The 18,268-nt window shown below is 37.2% G+C and overlaps 1 protein-coding gene across 1 annotated transcript in view; it reads right to left on the bottom strand.

Annotated features, from left to right (window-relative positions):
- Nucleotides 1-1,345: 1,345 nt before the first annotated feature.
- Nucleotides 1,346-18,268, bottom strand: part of LOC127645499 (ephrin type-B receptor 3-like) — a 40,452-nt gene continuing 23,529 nt past the window's right edge. Inside the window, exons 10-16 of the mRNA XM_052129139.1 lie at nt 17,288-17,340; nt 16,872-16,994; nt 14,155-14,402; nt 11,646-11,861; nt 7,723-7,872; nt 7,054-7,247; nt 1,346-2,640 (exon numbers count right to left, since the gene is read on the bottom strand). Of these exons, the coding sequence (XP_051985099.1) occupies nt 2,532-2,640; nt 7,054-7,247; nt 7,723-7,872; nt 11,646-11,861; nt 14,155-14,402; nt 16,872-16,994; nt 17,288-17,340 (1,093 nt within the window). The 3' untranslated portion in view covers nt 1,346-2,531. The remainder of the gene's footprint in view (nt 2,641-7,053; nt 7,248-7,722; nt 7,873-11,645; nt 11,862-14,154; nt 14,403-16,871; nt 16,995-17,287; nt 17,341-18,268) is intronic.

Here is an 18,268-nt window from a genome sequence, read left to right as displayed (position 1 = left end):
GGAGGCAGATGGGCTTCAATTGCAAAATTGGAAGTGTTGGGTAAGTTTCTACTTTGAAACTGTAGGTGGTCAAGCCACTGGCATGGGCAACATGGGCAACCGTGGCGGCACAAGGCAAGTAGACAAGTAGGCACCCTGAACTCCACTACCCAAAGTGTCAAAGTGTCCAATAACAAGATTAAGCTAGCAGCGTTTAGCTGGTCATGCGATTCTAAAATGGCAGCCCCCATGATGGCGCCCCTCCCTATTATGTAGAATAAAACAGCTTTTATAAGGTTACTGATATGACTAGAGTCTTCATCTCATGTGAGAGGACATGATTTTATACATGTTTTTAAATTACAGTTCATTTCTTTAGGAGTAAAACTTTTTTCATGGGGAAAACAATTACTGAGTGCACCTTTACATTCTTTCAATAACATCACCTGACAGTTATACAGTATATTATTTAATTGCCATTATTGATTGAGAACATAAACAACCAGTGTTCAAAACAATGTTCTTACCTTACCCCACTTCACACTGGTAAGCCTTGATGTGATTTGTATTTTGAGCTGTTGGGTTCGATTTAGCGTGAAATCGCTGGCTTATGACGTTCATCTTTGCGTCCTTAAGTCATGTCCACACAAACAGGAAAGAAGTACCGGCTGTCTCATGTTCTGGCTGGAGAAACTAACACAGCTGTTCAGCTCAGTTGAGTAACACTCACAGTACAGGACAGCATCATTGCAGTCTATATGGATGTTTATCTGTTATCCATTTGGCGAAGTTGTTTACCTGCTATAATGCTTGGATATGTTTTCTGGTAGGGTTGTTGAAGCTTACATTGCTTGTCATGCTTGTATGAATCGAACATTTCTCATGTGTTAACCATTCACGATGCATCTACGTTGTCCTGTGAATTTACTGTGACATGTTTAATATGGATGACTTCTAAAAATTATTTAAGCATATTATTTTTTACATTTAATAAAGTATATTTTATCTCCATCATTATTGTGCCACACACAGGCGATGTCCAGATAAGCTCAAATTGGGAGATTCATCCACCAGAAGAGCAGTGCCAGAACACGATTGACGTAAAGTATTCTTCCACAAATAGCAAGTAATTTTAAGTTTCAACCACAGGTGTCACTAGAGAGCACAAAGTTCTGTAGTAACTTTAATTAGGGTGGCATTCCTTTATGAAAATTCATATATAATATCATTTAACTGAATTAAAATATAGTGGTAAACAGCAATATTAACTAATTATTTTCCTTCTAAAAAGCATTGCACTGTATGCTTGAACATTGTATGTTGGTGCCATGAGTGTCAATCATCTCGGTGACTCCTTATCTCTTAATAGGCATATTTATTTACACAGTTATGCATATCTGAACAGATTGAATTCAAATAATTGGAATATTCATCAAACAACAGCTCTAGTCAATGTGTCATTGTCTCACATCTCGGATAGGTTTGAGTTTTGAATATGGCATGCATGTTAAGTTGTAGAGCTCGCTGACTCACTCAAGCACACTAGAGCATACTGTACACACACATAATCACACAATGAGCACAATCTCTCATCGGACACAGGTAGGGGAAACAACAATTCTTGAATCACAGTCTGATGTCTTCCACGATGAGAAGTCTCTTGACAGCATTCCATGGAAGACCAGATACAACAGAGGTAAATAAAACAGCCTTTGTTGAACTATAATCCCCATTTTAAAGTCAACTCGTCCCATTGAAGGACCTTCTTCTCTTTGAAAATTCTCTCATTTGAAAGTCACAACTTGAGTCCATCCTGCCTCATTTGACACTTTCAAGTCCCTCTGCACTCTTCTTCTCCTTTCTTCAATATGAAGTAAAGATTAGAAGAAACAAGTCTTGAGGGAAGGGAAATGAGCGGCGAAATATACTCAAGCCAACATCAAACAGTCCCGACTTACATTTATTTAATTTTTTAAACATTATTACAGTTAGCTTATAATTCTTAGTCTACCTCTTCATTTGTGGCTTCTGTAATTAAAGACAGCTGATAGGAAGTATGGAAGGGATTTGAATTATGGAAGAGAGAGATACTTTTTTTTTTCCATTAAAGAAGCACATGCACACATGCAAACTGAACCTGAGAAGTAGAAACGTCGTCAATTTAATCCATGTAATGAAAATTCACTGTAAATATGAGAAAGTCATGACAAATGTGCGAAGAACAAAGATGATTGCCGGAGGCGCCATCGCATAAAATTCCAATTAACATGTGTTGTGTTATCCCAGTTCTCTCCAGGTGCCTGATATGCAGGCTACCAGTCAAGCGGAGACAGTTTTCCATTGGACATGCCATAGTTTTCCACAGGCTGTTTGTGAGGGGGTGCGCCGTTGCTGTCCCAAATTATACACAGGTTTTCCACTGGCTCTTCAAGCATTGGTCGGCTCCAATCATTTTCCATGGGCTTTCGATGGAATGTCCCAGTCAAATTTGCTCTACAAACAGGAATCTGTTGTTAGCCTGGAGGCTCAATAGGTGTTTTGTTTTTAATCAGTCAAACCCGTATGGGCAGAGTTTGGCTCATTTGTTGTTTCATGTCTTGTGCATCCTCTATAATCTTCCTTTGGTGGCCCGGCATGGTCCCGCCAATTCGACAGAGATCCCTATAGAGAGGGAAATTCAAAACAAAAATCAGCAAATGCAGAAATTGTCATTATTTACTCACCTGCATGTAATTCCTAATCAATTTTCTCTGTGGAACCCAAAATAGATATCTGAAGAATATTCACGCAGCTCTTTATATCCAACAACAACATAGATAACAGGTCTGACAAGCTCCAAAAAGGACAAAAACACCAAAAGGACCATAAAAGTATCATAAAAGTAGTTTTCTAAAGCCATATGACATGTTTGTTTGAAGAATTTTCTGATAATCTTGTGCAGAATTAAAAAATTGCATATTAAGATCGGTTACATAAGCAGCATTTTAAAACGAATCTTGAAACTAAGGCGGAATAGACGCAAGATTTGGCTGAGGGAAAGATTATTATAAATAAAATCTGGTTGGTTCCTCACACAAAGCTATTACATGGAAAATTACACACTGTACTACTTTAATGGTGTTTTATGGTATTTTTTTTCCCTTTTTGGAGAATGATGACTGTGATCTCTACGAACTGTAATTGTATAGATAAAGCTGCATTAAAGGAATATTCCAGGTTCAATACAAGTTAAAGGTGCAGTATGTAAGATTCAGAAACCCTTGATATTACTGACACCTGTGGCCATTAAGTGAACTGCATCCAGTTACCTGTTGCTCGTGATCGCGCGCACACTCCATAGGGACACAAGCATTGACCAAAACAATGATGTAACACACAAAAGAGACTGAACGTGATTCACCGGCATCATGCTGACAGATGAGGTAGCATAATTAAAATTACACAGTTATGATTGTTTTAACAGAATCTTTGAGACTGCATATTATATTTGACTCTCCAGTGCTGGAACAGGGCTTAAACAAAGTGTGGATATAGATCTGACTATGCAAGACTGTAGTTTGAAGTAATCACTATTCTTTGCATGATACATTGACTGCATTTATACGATAGCCTATGTCGGCGTTAGCTAGCCAGCTAGCTGTTAGCTTCATTTGGTGGACTATGGTAGTAGCTGTTTATAAAAAATACTGTACATTATGTTGATTCAATTCAGTATTGATGTGATTACATCACAACTGTCATTTTGATATATCGATGCATTATTGTTTTATAATAATAGAATTTATATATTTTCTGTTTAACCATGTTAAGTTACACTAATAAATGGAGCTTTTTGCATGATCTTGAACATTGTCTAGCATTCATTTCATGTATTATTGTAGTTTACCTTGCTGAATAATTACAGATTAGCATTGACATTAAACTGACTTTTAGTATAAAGAGAAGATCGTTTTAATTATTTGAAAGTTATGAAGCAAGGCATCTTGCAATCTGTCAGCATTAGCTAAAGATCAAGTTAGCTAAAATTACACAGATCAATCCTTATTGAACTATATATTTCACATGCTTTGCATTTATGTAACTTACCTGTCCAATAAGAAGAACGCCAATTCATGGTCGGTTTTGATCCCTAAAACCGAATGAAGGTTCCTCCAGGAATCAAATGCCCTGCTTATGTTCACTCTAGTTTGAACTCGACAAAGATCACGTTTCCGCTTATCCGGATGGGATTCAGTAGATAAATGTTTTTTTTTTGTTTTTTTTTTTGGCTTACTCTGAGTTTGTGTAGGATTCGGTATTGTGCTAGGAGCCGGACGTTTGCTGGATTCCATCTCTAAGATAATGTTACCTAGTGTTGCAGACTGTCTGTTGACGCTGTTGAATAGCGGAAGAGAAGCTACTGTGTAAGGCAAGGCTCTCAGGAGCTCGCATAAATGTCACATCTTTTTTCCCAGCAAAATTGACCCACTCCCTTCACATAAAAATCAGTCTATGGGTTTTTATAGGCAACCTAGGAAGTCCGGGATGGGCTCATTTTTTAAGTTGCATTACAAGCCGTTCACACATTGGTGAATATTACATGAAAAATTTTACATATTGCACCTTTAAGCTAAATCATCAGCATTTGTGGCATATGTTGATTACCACAAAAAATTATTTTGACACAGAAAAGAAGAAAGAAAAATCAAGGTTACAATGAAGCACTTACCATGTAAATTAATGGGGCCAATTTTTGTTTAAATGCAGAAATGTATTCCTTGTGTTATTTGAGCTGTAAAGTCGTGTTACAGTAGTTTTAGGGTTTTCAGCATTACATTGTCATGGCAACGAAGTTGTAAAATTGGCTATAACTTTACACAGAAAAGGTTAAAAGGGATTTTATCACACTAAAATGATGTTTTCACTCATACTGTGTATGTCTTGTGGCTATCCTTTTGAAACAGTGAGTATTTAAAAATTTTCAGATTGGCCCCCATTCACTTCCATTTGTGTGTGCCTCACTGTAACACAAATGTTTTTTTTTGTTGTTTTTTTAAAAAGAGTGATGAAATAAATGATGGTAATCAATATTATTCCACAAATGTTGTCAACTGATCTTACATTTTATTGAATCTGTAATATTTCTTTAAGAATAAAAAAAAATAAAAATACTTTGTTTTCCACAGAAAAAATAACCACATGGGTTTAGAACAACATATGGGTAACAGAATACACATAAATACAAATATCTTTTTCATTTTTGGGTGAACTATTCCTTTAATGTACAACAAAAGTAGGCAAAATGTGCACACTCTTATTCATAGATGGATAATAATCACACATACACACAAGCACGTACTCGTACGCACACACGCGTGTGCACACACACAGCTGTCTCTTGAGACTGGATCATGGCATGTCAACAGCCCAGTCAGGGCTGCTCATGCATATAGATGAAATCATAAATGAATCATACATAGGCCATCAGCATGCGGCGCCACAAGAAGGCATGACACACACGCACACGTACATCCACGACTGAGTCCTGCATTGGGCATGGGGCTCCACCGCAGGCACATTAAAAAGCTCATTAGCCAACTAATTAAAGTCATTGCTCTCTTTTAGCTTCTCCTCCATCTCCCTTATTACGCGCTCTCCGTCACCGCAAGCTGCAGTCTGAACAGAAGCAGCTTCCCTAGTGGCCAGACGCAGCAGCCGGCCAAGAGAAAAAGGGCACTGCTCTGTGTGTAAGTCAGCCATTACACTGTTCCCAAGATGGTGTGGTTCAAAGAGCTCTAGGCGAAAGCCGCACGTGAACAAACGCAAGTGAAATGAGCATGCTTATTTATACCAAGTCAAATTCAGCAGTGTTATGGATTGCATTTATTTTTGTCTGCTGGTGTTGGATAATTTATGTGGTTGAAATTGCTTTCTTGAGGAGTTACGGGTGGGGGGAAAAGTCCTACACTGTATACATTGGTTTACAGTGGACCGCTGAAGAGGGTTTAGCTAACTATATTGTCACATAACGCACAATGTTCTGTTTAAACATTTTGCAAGAGCTTCACTTGTAAAAAAACGGACAAATAAGATAATTTTAACATCTCAATGCAGTGGCGGATTTAGGCATAGAAGACATGGGCAGCTGCTCATCTTGCGGATGGCAGCCCGATGCGCCCACACAGACAAGTGGACGCCCTGAACTCCACCAGGGTCAGTGAGGGCTTCATGCAGGGCACCATTCAAACTGCTACGGTCTCAATGAGATTAAATGCAGAGCAAATTGAGACTTTTGCTCTTATTGAGTCTCCTGCTTCTCAGATTTTACTCCTGAGAATAAGACTCCATTTCACGTGTCTCTAGAGATTCAGATGAGATCTCAAGTTGTTTCCATCCAAGATACCAATTTTCTTTATGCAAAAAAGATGTGAATATAGCAAAAACAATTTGCTAACAGAGCAGTGTTTCCATTCCATGTGTTCAAGAGAACAAAATCCTCACTTCAAAATGAAAATGGAGGTTAAAGCCACTGTAGCTCTTTTATTAAATGTCATGAATTACTTGCGGTTTAGACGGCACAGACAAAAGGCTTAGACAAACTTGCATGTTTGCAAGTGTTCAGCAGCAGAAGCTTTATGTCTGAGAGCTAAAGTGTGTCAGACAGTTCTGGGAGGTTTGGGAGGACTTTGGCATTTCAGAATAACCAGATTATATGATATTGTCGGAGCAAATAATTTAGTCACAGTTATGTATGCCTTCTTATTAAATAAAAACTTTATCCACCTCAAATCGAGCATACAAGTTTTAGTTTTTTTGCTCATCCACTGGGTTCCCACACCTTTTGTCCAATGAGTTTCCATGACATTTCTATTATACCTATATATATATATATGTATATACTGTATATTCAGTACAGAAATTCCCCAAAATAAATTTTCCAGATACCCATTTTATAGCTATGGACTCGAACACTAATTTGTACACTTTATCTCTATTTGTTGTATATACAGTATATATTCACCGGAAAGATCCATCTTTTCCTATACCTCAAAGCTATAATTGACCTGCGTCCAGTCTGGTCTGTTTTCTGCTCACCCTGAGTGTGTGCTGGTCAGCACTTTGAGGCTGGCTGCATTGCGCAGGAGCTTGTCAAGTGTGCTGACGATCTGTCCGAAGCGTGGGCGCGTGTTCCGCTCCTTCACCCAGCACTCCAACATGAGCTGGTGCAGCACTGCGGGGCAGTCCATGGGTGGAGGCAGTCTGTAGTCCTGCTCCACTGCGTTCATCACCTACAGCAACATCACACACAATTGTGCAATTACACAAGTCCTTCTGCAATAGGATAAACTCGACACTATACAGAATTTTATTAGGTGGACAGAATAAAATATTTATACAGTATATGCAACGATTGTTCAATCAGAATTAAGACTAATGGGGTTGATATAAGTAGTTTATAAAAGCCTCTCAGAGGTAAGACATAGAATTGTGCTTGCAGCTTGTGATATAGATATAATAAGCAATGAAATAGCAAGGATGTACAGTATTGAAACACAATCATTTTAGATGTGAAAGGGTTAATCTTGCAAAACTAATCAAGAACATGCAAAAATAAATCTCATTCTTATTACTATAATCCATTAAGAAAATCTAATTTAAATACTACATATTACTTTCTTCTTTTTAAATTGTGGGTGAATTGTGACCGAGACAGGTTTTTGTGAGATTCACACATAAAGAAATGCGAAGCTAAGGCTGACGTACATCTTGATTGCTCATGTCCCAATATGGACGCTCTCCAAAAGACATAACCTCCCACATCACAATGCCGTAGCTCCACACATCGCTAGCTGAGGTGAATTTCCTGAAGGCGATAGCCTCTGGGGCAGTCCAGCGGATTGGGATTTTTCCCCCCTACAAAAACACACACACAAACACACATAAAGAGAGAAGCTGTTAAACTCAAAGCCCAACTTTAAATCACCAACAGTGCTCGAGACTTCAGCAGCCTAATTAGAGCGAAGACTCAGCCCCCAACTCAAAGCTTCTCCCCACAGCATCGCTTGCTGGCTTCATAAAAGAGAGATGAAAAAACAGTATAAATAAAAAGACAGGAACAGGGTGATCGATACACTAATCCAAGGAAAGTACATGCTAAACGAGTTAGCTAGCACTAAATCTTCACTTTCACGAGCATTGATTCTAGTACTAGAATGAACCAAATATTTAAAAAGAGAAGTACACTCAAAAATGATAATTTGGGTGAGCTATCCTTTTATGCAAAACAACAATTTAAGAAAAAAAGATGTAGAAAAATGTATGTTGATAAAGCTGCATGAACGAAGCCACTACTGAAGTCTTGAGAAGTTTAATATAATTAAAGGAATTATATGGGATACTAGTCATAAAAGGAATAGTTCACCCAAAAATGAAAATTCTCTCATTATTCATTTATCCTAGATGTTTATGTCTTTTTCAGTAGAACTCAAAAACAGATTTTTAGAAGAAGGCAGAGCTCTCTCAGATTCTTATAATCCTAGTACAAGGGTGCCAGCATTTCGATGGTCCAAAAGTCACATTTAGTCAGCATAAAAGTAAGCCATTCGACTCCAGTGGATCAATGAATGTCTTCTGAAGCAAATTGATAAATTTGTGTAAAAACAAAAAAAAATTATAATTAAAATGTAAAGTGCTTTTAAAAAGCAGGGTAAGTGAATAATGAGAGCATTTTCAATTTTGGGTGAACTATTCCTTTAAATTCCATTGCCAGTAGCCCTATCATGTCAGATCCACTGAATAAGCCATCACGTACTGACTACATCCATATGTTTCACACAGACAGAGATAGAGCTTTTTCCACATATCAAGCATGCCATCTGTACTTCCCAATTCCGATAAGAAAGGCTAGACTTATCAGTTCTTAATGCACACAATAACTGTAATGTGATATAGCAAAATTTCTGTCTTCCGCCTGGACTTACCGGTAGATCATATATTTTCTTCCCTTTGTTATGTTCACAGACAAGGGATTATGGTGACTCTTAAAGGTCCCATTGATTTATTTCCTATTAAAACATGAAGTTGGTTCGGTGCTTGTTCCCTGTTTAAATATTCTATTAACTTTTTCTTTTACAGTCATAAAACATGATTTCCTACATGCAGTGTTAGAGAGTAGTTAACTAAAAGAAGCGATGCTACTAACTTAACTACATTTTTCAGTAGTGAAACTGTAACTCAGCTGTTTTTAAAATAGTGTAGCTTTCCCTGAAATGTGCTAAATTTTCAAGTGGGTAGCATATCAGAAAAAACTTATTTTTTTCCAATGACTTTCAGGTGTGAGCTTCATTAACATAATTGCAGGTGCATTAGCGTCTATCAGCGGGAGGTTGTTAATCCCTGTCACGACTAGGTACCAAGTAAATGGTTTCAAAACTGAAAAAGCACATCAGGCTTGATTGAAAAAAATCATTCTGTCAGTGAGGCGGGGTCTTGTGTTCTCATCAAGTGACCAATGAGCTTCTTCTTTTACTGAAGAACTGACAAGACGTCAAGCTGATCTGGGTGTGTTTACCGTACAACGACGTAATTCACTGCGAAACTGCCATAGTACAGTGTATCGCTGTAAATCTGTTTTTCGAAACCGAAGTAACTATGTTGGTTGAGCTGTCATTCATTTTGCGGCACTTGTGTCACCAAACGGAATCGCAACACGTTTTTCAAACAATGCTTAAACAAACAGTAATGTTGAAAGTCACAGAGCGACAGTATTTACACTTTTTGGGGGACTATACATGCAAATGGCATACTTTTACTTTTCTACCAGATATTAAATTGGGATAGGATAAAGTACTTTATCCAACTGTGACTGTACGGATAGTGGGGCAATGCCCCACCAAAATAATCATCCACATCATCAACTGCCAATAATGTAATTTATTAACCTTTAAGTGTGCCTCAAATTGCTGAATTGTGTTTAAAAGCAGGCCAAGTAAACATTTTTTTAAATTTTATTTAGAGGTCACAAATTACCCTAAACCTCCATTACACTTTGTGTGGTATTAACGAACATGGGGTAAAGAATCTTCTGGCCACAAGAACTCAACAGCGCCTTTTTTCCCCAATGGAAATCTGTGGTCAAATATGGAACTGCAACAGCCATTGGGGCAGCTTGGCTTTCTCTAACTCTCATTTGTGGGGTTCTTCCACAACATTTAACATTATAAAACAACATTTGATTTAGATTTAAATTTCAACACATCAACATTCAAGTTAACTTGAGAAGGAATAAGGCAAGGACACAACGAGTTCTATCTAAGGGCGGATTATGACTAGCAAGGGCTCCGGGGCCAATTATCTTTAAAAGTTGAGATCCACACAATCAATTTTAATTGATTTAAGTCTTTTAATACCCGTTCTGTTATTTACAGTCAGATTAACTCAAACATACAGCATGGACGTGGTAAAGAAACCACTCAACGAAACAGGTTTGTGCAACAGCCAGTGTTTTTAAAGAAATCGTAGCATTTTAACATTTGTTATACATAATGTAAATACTACAGATTATGCATACAAAAAAACAAGATATATATTTGCATATATTTAACAGGGCAATAAGACCCCTACAGCATGGGTTTTGTGAAACTTGGCAAAGTGTTCAGGCAGTTCAATCTTTTCTAACTCATCTGAATGATGGGATGCGTTCATTTTAGAAGTGATCAAGCCAACACCCTATTTCCTTCAAAGACTTTACCCTCCATTATGAGAGCTTTGAAGGTCTGAAAAGTGTGGGGATCACAAATAGTGGTTATTGGTCAATTTTATCGTAAGTTCTGTTTGCAATGACCCTGCAACTTGGCTACCATTATTATTCTCCCATCAAGAAGCCCTGTGAAGGCATCATGTGAGCCCAAATCCCTTATGGCGCGTTCACATACAACACAAAGCGAGCGCTTGGCATGACGCGATTACATACAAAGTTAATGCACAGACGCGAATAGACGCGAATTCGCACCGGGTTCACTGAAAATGTTCATCTCGAGTGAGAAATGTGACGCATGACGCGTTGTCAGCATTGAGATTGTCCAGATGTCACTGACGTACTGACTTAGTAGCAGAAGAAATATGAATAAATGGAAAAAATTGTTGTAGCGGTGTGTGGGCACCCAGAATTGTATGACACAACGTCAAACATGTACAGAGACCGGACGAAAAAAGACATTGCTTGGAGGAAACTAAGCGAGGAAGTTGGAATATCTGGTAAGTTTAAATATGCACATCTACTTGATTCCAGCTATTGGCTGTTGTAGAGCGGAGGAGGGCGGGGCCAGGCTGGAACAATGCATGCCCGGTCCCCAATCAGCCTGATGGGCGCGTGCGAGGGATAAAGGCAGCCGGTGACGACGGTTCGGGAGAGAGAGAATTACAGGCAGCAGAGGGCCTCTACAGTTGTACTTTACTATGAACCAAGTCGTAGAAGCCCCTCATCCTGTCATTTTCCAGAAGAGAAGGGGGAATACTCGCGAGTTCGCGTTACTTGCGCAATCGCAAGTTTAAACACAATTTTATAATTGAATATAAGTGGAAACGAACCTCCAACAAATAACAAATAATTCACAATTTGTGCAATTAAATAGCATCATTTATGCTTGCACAAGTTAAAAAACATGCAAGACCTTATCTGAACTCACTAGTGAGCTTGTGTAGGTTGGGTCCGCTGAGTTATCGTCCAAAAAGCGAGAGAGGCCGAAATCTGACACTTTGCACACCAGGTTGCTGTTGACGAGCACGTTCCGGGCAGCCAGGTCACGATGGACGTAGTTCAAGTCAGACAGATACTTCATGCCGGCCGCGATCCCCCTTAACATGACCACCAGCTGTGTGACGGTGAACCTGCCATCATTCAACTGAAAGGGAAGTGTACAATAGAAATAAGAGTGATATTAACTGATGTAAACATGACACTACACCGGCTCTACACATTCTAATCAGCCTGACTTTGACAGAGTTTCACTAATTCTACTTGCAGCAGTCTATAATCTTCTTCAGAGTATCAGGATGCCAAAGCGATGAAGAAGCGTCGCCACACAATCTCCATGGAGGAATTTCCTTTTGCAATAACACTGCATACTTAAAAGCATTATTCAATTACATACTTCACATGGAATATTAAAGCCAGATGTTTTCTTTTTCATATTCTGAATAAAGAAAGTCTAAAGTACAAACATTATTAACAGCACAAGGGGTGCACACAACAGTCCAAGTATTGGTGCTCAAGTATCCTCTAAGGGGAAATTCACACGTCTTGTGCTCACAAATAGCATGCGATTGATGGTTAAACCTCTAAGCAAGAAGGAACATCAACACATCAGTAGTCATTCTCACTTGGTACGTCTCCAATGAAGATAAACATTCTGGTACAAGATTTTGATGTTGATGCTGGGTTTTTTTTAGGTTTTGAAGATGACTCATTCCAAAGACTGTGCATATAGATATTTTTAGGAGTGTGTTTATGTGGATGGGTGGACAAAAGTGTGCTTGTGTCCCTGAGTGGACTGTGATTTGAGAACAAGCCATGCCGTAGGAAGAAGAGGGGTGGGCTCTAGGTTGACTAATCTATCTGATGGTCAGAGAGAGCAAGAACTCATCACCTCTGGATGTCTAAAGTCTCGGTGTTATACATTAGATTATCTCTTACTGAGTGCATAGATTGGTTAAGGTTCTGTGGTGCACAGTGTTTACTGAGTAGCATCGTAGAAACTCAGATGAGGGTTTACACAAGAATTGTCTGAGGTTATCTTGGTATTTTAATGTTTTAAAGAAGCCACATGCTGATACAAGCTGAAGGTGAAGCAAGGTCCTCTCTAAAGTACCATGAATAATTGTTTTATGCTGATGGGTTATTAAGTTACCCATCAGTTTGAGAGTTCTTCCTTATTGGAGGCTGGCCACAGATTTATTCAAAGCAAGGGGAACTGACTTTTGTTAAACATTTAGCTAGACCTTTGTATTCACAACAGGGCTCAACAATAAGGGTGGCCAGTGTGAGAGAGTTTTGGGCCAGTTGACGAATCAGACAGATGCTACTTTGCCACTACATCTTATTGTTCATGGATCAGTTCATCTGTTTTTATGTCCTGCAAACTTATTGGCGTTTAGTCACGTCTTTATAATTGTTATTGGAAATTATGCTGATGTAAATATTTTACCAAGATAATGTTATATAGCTGGCTAACATACTGTATGTTGATGACGTTTTTTTTTTTAATTGGATAATTTTGATAACATCAGTTAAAATGGATTTATTCAAATATAAATAAATTATGAACCAACATTATAAACAAATATTTTGCAGTTTATGCCATAAATAGTATGTGTATGAATTAATAGGTATCATGGAGATACACTATTACTGTATAATTTCCAGCTGTTATTGCATATTACAAAACTAATAAATGATTTGTTGTATTATTTTATTTTAAAGAAGTAAATAAAACATATAGAAGTATTTTTCAAAAACAAATAAAAATGTGTTGCTAATTTTATTTGTTTATTTAATTTTTTAATTGATAAAGATTAATTGTGAGAATGTTTTTGATCATTTTGTAAGTGTCAGTTAGAATGGGTTCATTAAATTATAAACAAATTATTAACAAAAATGATAAACAACACGTTTTGCACTGTAGTATAGCAAAAGTATGAATTAATAGGTATCATGGAGCTACATTCTAGCTGTATAATTTACAGCTGTTATTGCAAATTAAAAACCTAATAAAATATGTATTGTATTGTTTTATTGTAATAAAAACATAAATATAAAAATATAGACAGATGTTTCATTAACACATTCAAATATTTAGCAAAATGTATTTATTTGTTGTTTATTTGATATAAATAATTTTTAAATAATTTTGATAATACCTTTAGATCATTTTGTTAGAATGGGTTCATTAAATTGTAAACCTAATAAATTATTTGATGTATTTTTTATTAAGGTAAAGAAAGGTAAATGGAAACGATTTTTTTTATAACTTAAACACATATAAATGTGTTTCTAAACGTATTCATTTATTTATCTATTTGAAAAAGAAAAAGAAATGACTTGCTGAGGGGCAAGTGAAAACAATCTGTTGTTGTGTCCTGTATTTTTTGCACAATGTAAGAAATCTGTATTGTTATCAAAGGTGATCTCAAGCTTACTCTAAGGAAGGAGTCCAGAGCTCCATTCTCCATGAACTCCGTGACAATAAGCACCGGGCAACTCCTGGTCAGAACTCCCTCCAAGTGAATCACATTGGGATGGTCAAACTGGCCCATGATACTGGCCTCGCTCAGGAAGTCCCGCCTTTGGTGCTCAGTGTAGCCCGCCTTCAGCGTCTTGATGGCCACGGTAACCTCCTTTCTGCCAGGCTGCTTCAGTCTCCCACGACACACCTCCCCAAACTCTCCTGAATGAACATAACAGAGAGGAATACGGGGAGAGGGAGTGGGGGGGTTTGAGGAAGGAGAGTGAGGGAGAGGGGGGATTATTGGTTTGAGTTTAGGATAAAACCGCAAAGAATAAGGAAAGTGCTTAAGAATGGATGGCAACAGTTTAGGGTTTGAATAGACAGGGTGCGGATGGAGACAGAGGACGAGAGAGATGTTTAGGAGCAGATTGTGGAGAGGGAGGAGAGAGAAATTTAAGGGCTTTGGGAGTTTTGGGTCTGGACTCTGATGAAAAGGATGTTAATGTTTAAAAAGAAGCGGAGAGAAGTGATTGAGATCGTAAAACAAGGGAGTGACCAAGCACAGGGGTAAAATGATAAAAGAAACACAAAAAGGCAGCAAGCAGCATGCATACGGTTAGTTATAGAAAGATCTCTCTACTTTATTTCCTTCTTATGTGCATTTGGTTTGTGAAACGAGATAGCACTGTACAATAAGGTTCTATTTGTAAACATTAGTTAATGCACTAGGTATAATGAAGTAACAATGAAAAATACATTTTTATAGCTTTTATAATTGTTTTAATTCATGGAGGTACAATTGTTTATTATGAAGTTCATATTGCATAAACTGATGTTCAAGGAATGTTCCAGGTTCAATAAAAGTTGAGCTCAATTGACAGCATTTGTGGAATAATGTTGATTACCACAAAAATGTATTTCGACTCGTTCCTCCTTTTCTTTAAAAAAATTCAAAAATCGAGTTTACACTAAGATACTTACAATGAAAGCGAATGTGACCAATGTTTGGAGGGTTTAAACAGAAATTTCAAGTATAAATTTTATAAAAGCACTTACATTAATTATTCTGTAAAAACTAATTTAATATTTGAGCTGTAAAGTTGCTTAAATCATAATTTTTACAGTCATTTTAGGGTTTGTTGAAATTAGGGCTGCAACTAACGATTATTTTGATAATCCATTAATCTAACGATTATTAGAACAATTATTCGACTATTCGCGATGATTGCAACTACTGTTATCAAGTTTCAAGTCTTGTTTTCCATTTAAAATTGTCTTAAAATCCTTAAAACAAAACACATTTACTTGAAGCAACATATAAGATATTTCTATTCACTTCAATCCATCTTTAACTCACCAAAAAAAACCTCTCTCTCTTATTACTAAAGCTGCGTATTGCCAATTTTCTTCATGATAAGAAATGTACAGTGACATATATTGATTCAATAAGTTGCGAGCTATCACGTTATAATCTAGCTGCATTAAGCGTGTGCGCTTGAGGGATGAGCATCCCCGTGACAGAGTGTCCTTCAGCTGGGTGCAGTTTCAATCTCTCCCCCTTAGACCGGGACATATGCGAGCGGAGCGGAGTGGGAGCGGCATGATTTTGCCTGGTGCGAGGAGCGTTTTTTTTTTTTTATATTTGAGCATCGTTGTTTTCTCTTGCTCCAAGAGCGCTCCACTAATGCTATATCATGGGCAAAACACCTGTTAATGGACCTAAAGTGACGAGTCTAAATTAATTTGAGGTAATCAACACTATGCCACTAATGCTGTCGATTGAGCTTAACTTGCATTGAACCAGGAACATTTCTTTAACATATACATATTTTTATTTAATAAATGTATTGGCATGTGTTAAAATAAACATCAAAGGGTTAGCTCGCCCAAACATTAAAATTCATCATTACTCACCCTCATGCCATCCCAGATGTGTATGACTTTCTTTCTTCAGCAGAATACAAATTAAGATTTTTAGAAGAATATTTCAGCTCTGTTGGTCCATACAATACAAGTGAATACCTTTGTAGCCCCAAAGCTCACATAAAGCAAACATCACAGTAATCCATAAGACTTGAGTGGTTAAATCCATATCTTCAGAAGTGATATAATAGGTGTGGGTGAGAAAAAGAACAATATTTTAGTCATTTTATTTACTCTAAATCAGATGTGAAAGTAAAAGTAAACAGGCACCACATGTGACTTTCAGATGTTAAACTGAAAAAGGAGATTTAGAGTAAAAAAGTACTTACATTTTGATCTGTTTCTCACCCACACCTATTATATTGCTTCTGAAGATATGAATTTAATCACTCAAGTCTTATGGATTACTTTTATGTTTCCTTTGTGATTTGTGGAGTTACAAAGGTCACCTGGACCTCTGAACCTGCAGAGCTGAAATATTTATAAAAATCTATAAAAATCTTATTTGTTTTTTTTCCACATCTGGATGGAATGAGGGTGAGTAATGATGAGAGAATAAATTTTTTTGGGTGAACTATCCCTTTAACCAAGATAAATAAAAGCTGAAAATATGTATTGTTTATTGCTAGTTCATGTTAACTTATGTTAATTAATACAACCTTATTGTAAGGTGTTACCAGTTTTAGTACATTTTTCATACAGTTAAATGATCAGAAAAGTCTGATTTAGATGTAATTCATCTTAATATTGAGATGTGTGATTTACCTGCTCCAATAACTTCCTCTATCTTCACACATGAGATGTCAATCTCTCGGGCAAACTCATGAACCGCCTCATTTGGGTCTTCATATGTGAAAGGGTCGATATACACTTTTACTCCTGGAGACACTGAAAATAAAAAGAATGTAAAGAATTTATATTGTTATTGTTAATGTTAAATTTATAATGTATTTTTTTAATAATGTAATCTTTTTTAATCATTCTATGTGTATTATAATGAAATTGAATGGGTTGAAATATCCCGTTCCAGCTGAAAAAAATTACCTGCATGATTCAACATGTCAAAGCACGTTTACTACATAACAAAATGCACATTGCATCATCATATATAATTTATATAATTTCTGCTGTTCTGATGATGGTTGTCTGTATTTTGTAAAATACAAAGCAGTTATACTCACCATACTGCTGCAGCTTCTCAGTATACTCCAACTCTGAGCCAGAACGTTGCCGTCTGTAAGCAAATAATACTCATATTTAGAGTCTGGCTTAAGACGTAACATTGAGTGCAGGCAAAACAACTTGTGTTAAAGAATATTGAGTGGTTGAGGTTGGCCAATGGTTAGCAAAATGTCAGTAAAAGAAGGTGCGTGCCAAATTGAGATCAAACTAAATATTATTTGAGTTTCTTTATTTTCTATTTAATAATTTATATTATGTTTGTGTAGCAGTTCAAAGAAGGGCAAGGAGGAGGCGGGAACTGGCTGAACAGTCAACGTAAAGTTTAATCAGAAACTTAACTTAACAAAAATAAACACAGACACAAATGCAACGCGGCCACGTGCGTCTCTCTCTCTCTCTCTCAAACCGGTGTCTCCGGCTGCCCATTATCTCGCTCTCCTGCTGATCAGCTGATCCAGCACCAGCCCGGCCATGCCCTACTCCTCATCACAGTTTGCAATTATTTTACAACACTCCTACCAAACTTTGGGTGACTACATACAGTTTGTGTGAATATTTATTTTTGGACTGTTATATATATAGAAAGATAAATAAACTTTGATCTCTTTACAAAAAGTAAAAACATACTGTATGGAAAGTGCCTCCTAATTGAAATATGGTACAAACAGGATTCAAAGGTCATTCACCACAACAACAAACTTGAAAGATCAACTGTCAAGACTGTCCTGTCAATCATGGTCTCATGAAATTTACGTGAACATGAGAACATTTTTGCAATTCAAAATTTACCTGCTGTATATCACATTTCTCTTCTGTCACTCTGTAGTCACTCTTGAGGGCCCCGAACACCTCCCATTCTTTGAGAAAAGGCCAATGAGAATTGGTGAGTGGAATTTACATGCCACTCCCACGGACATACAGGAATAAAAGGAGCTGGAATACCCACTCAATTCAGGATTTTTTCTTAGGAATCAAACATT

This window comes from Xyrauchen texanus, chromosome 6, assembly GCF_025860055.1.
Source record: "Xyrauchen texanus isolate HMW12.3.18 chromosome 6, RBS_HiC_50CHRs, whole genome shotgun sequence".
Lineage (NCBI taxonomy): Eukaryota > Metazoa > Chordata > Actinopteri > Cypriniformes > Catostomidae > Xyrauchen > Xyrauchen texanus.
Note: the sequence above shows the minus strand (reverse complement) of the source record. Positions and strands in the feature narration are given on the sequence as shown.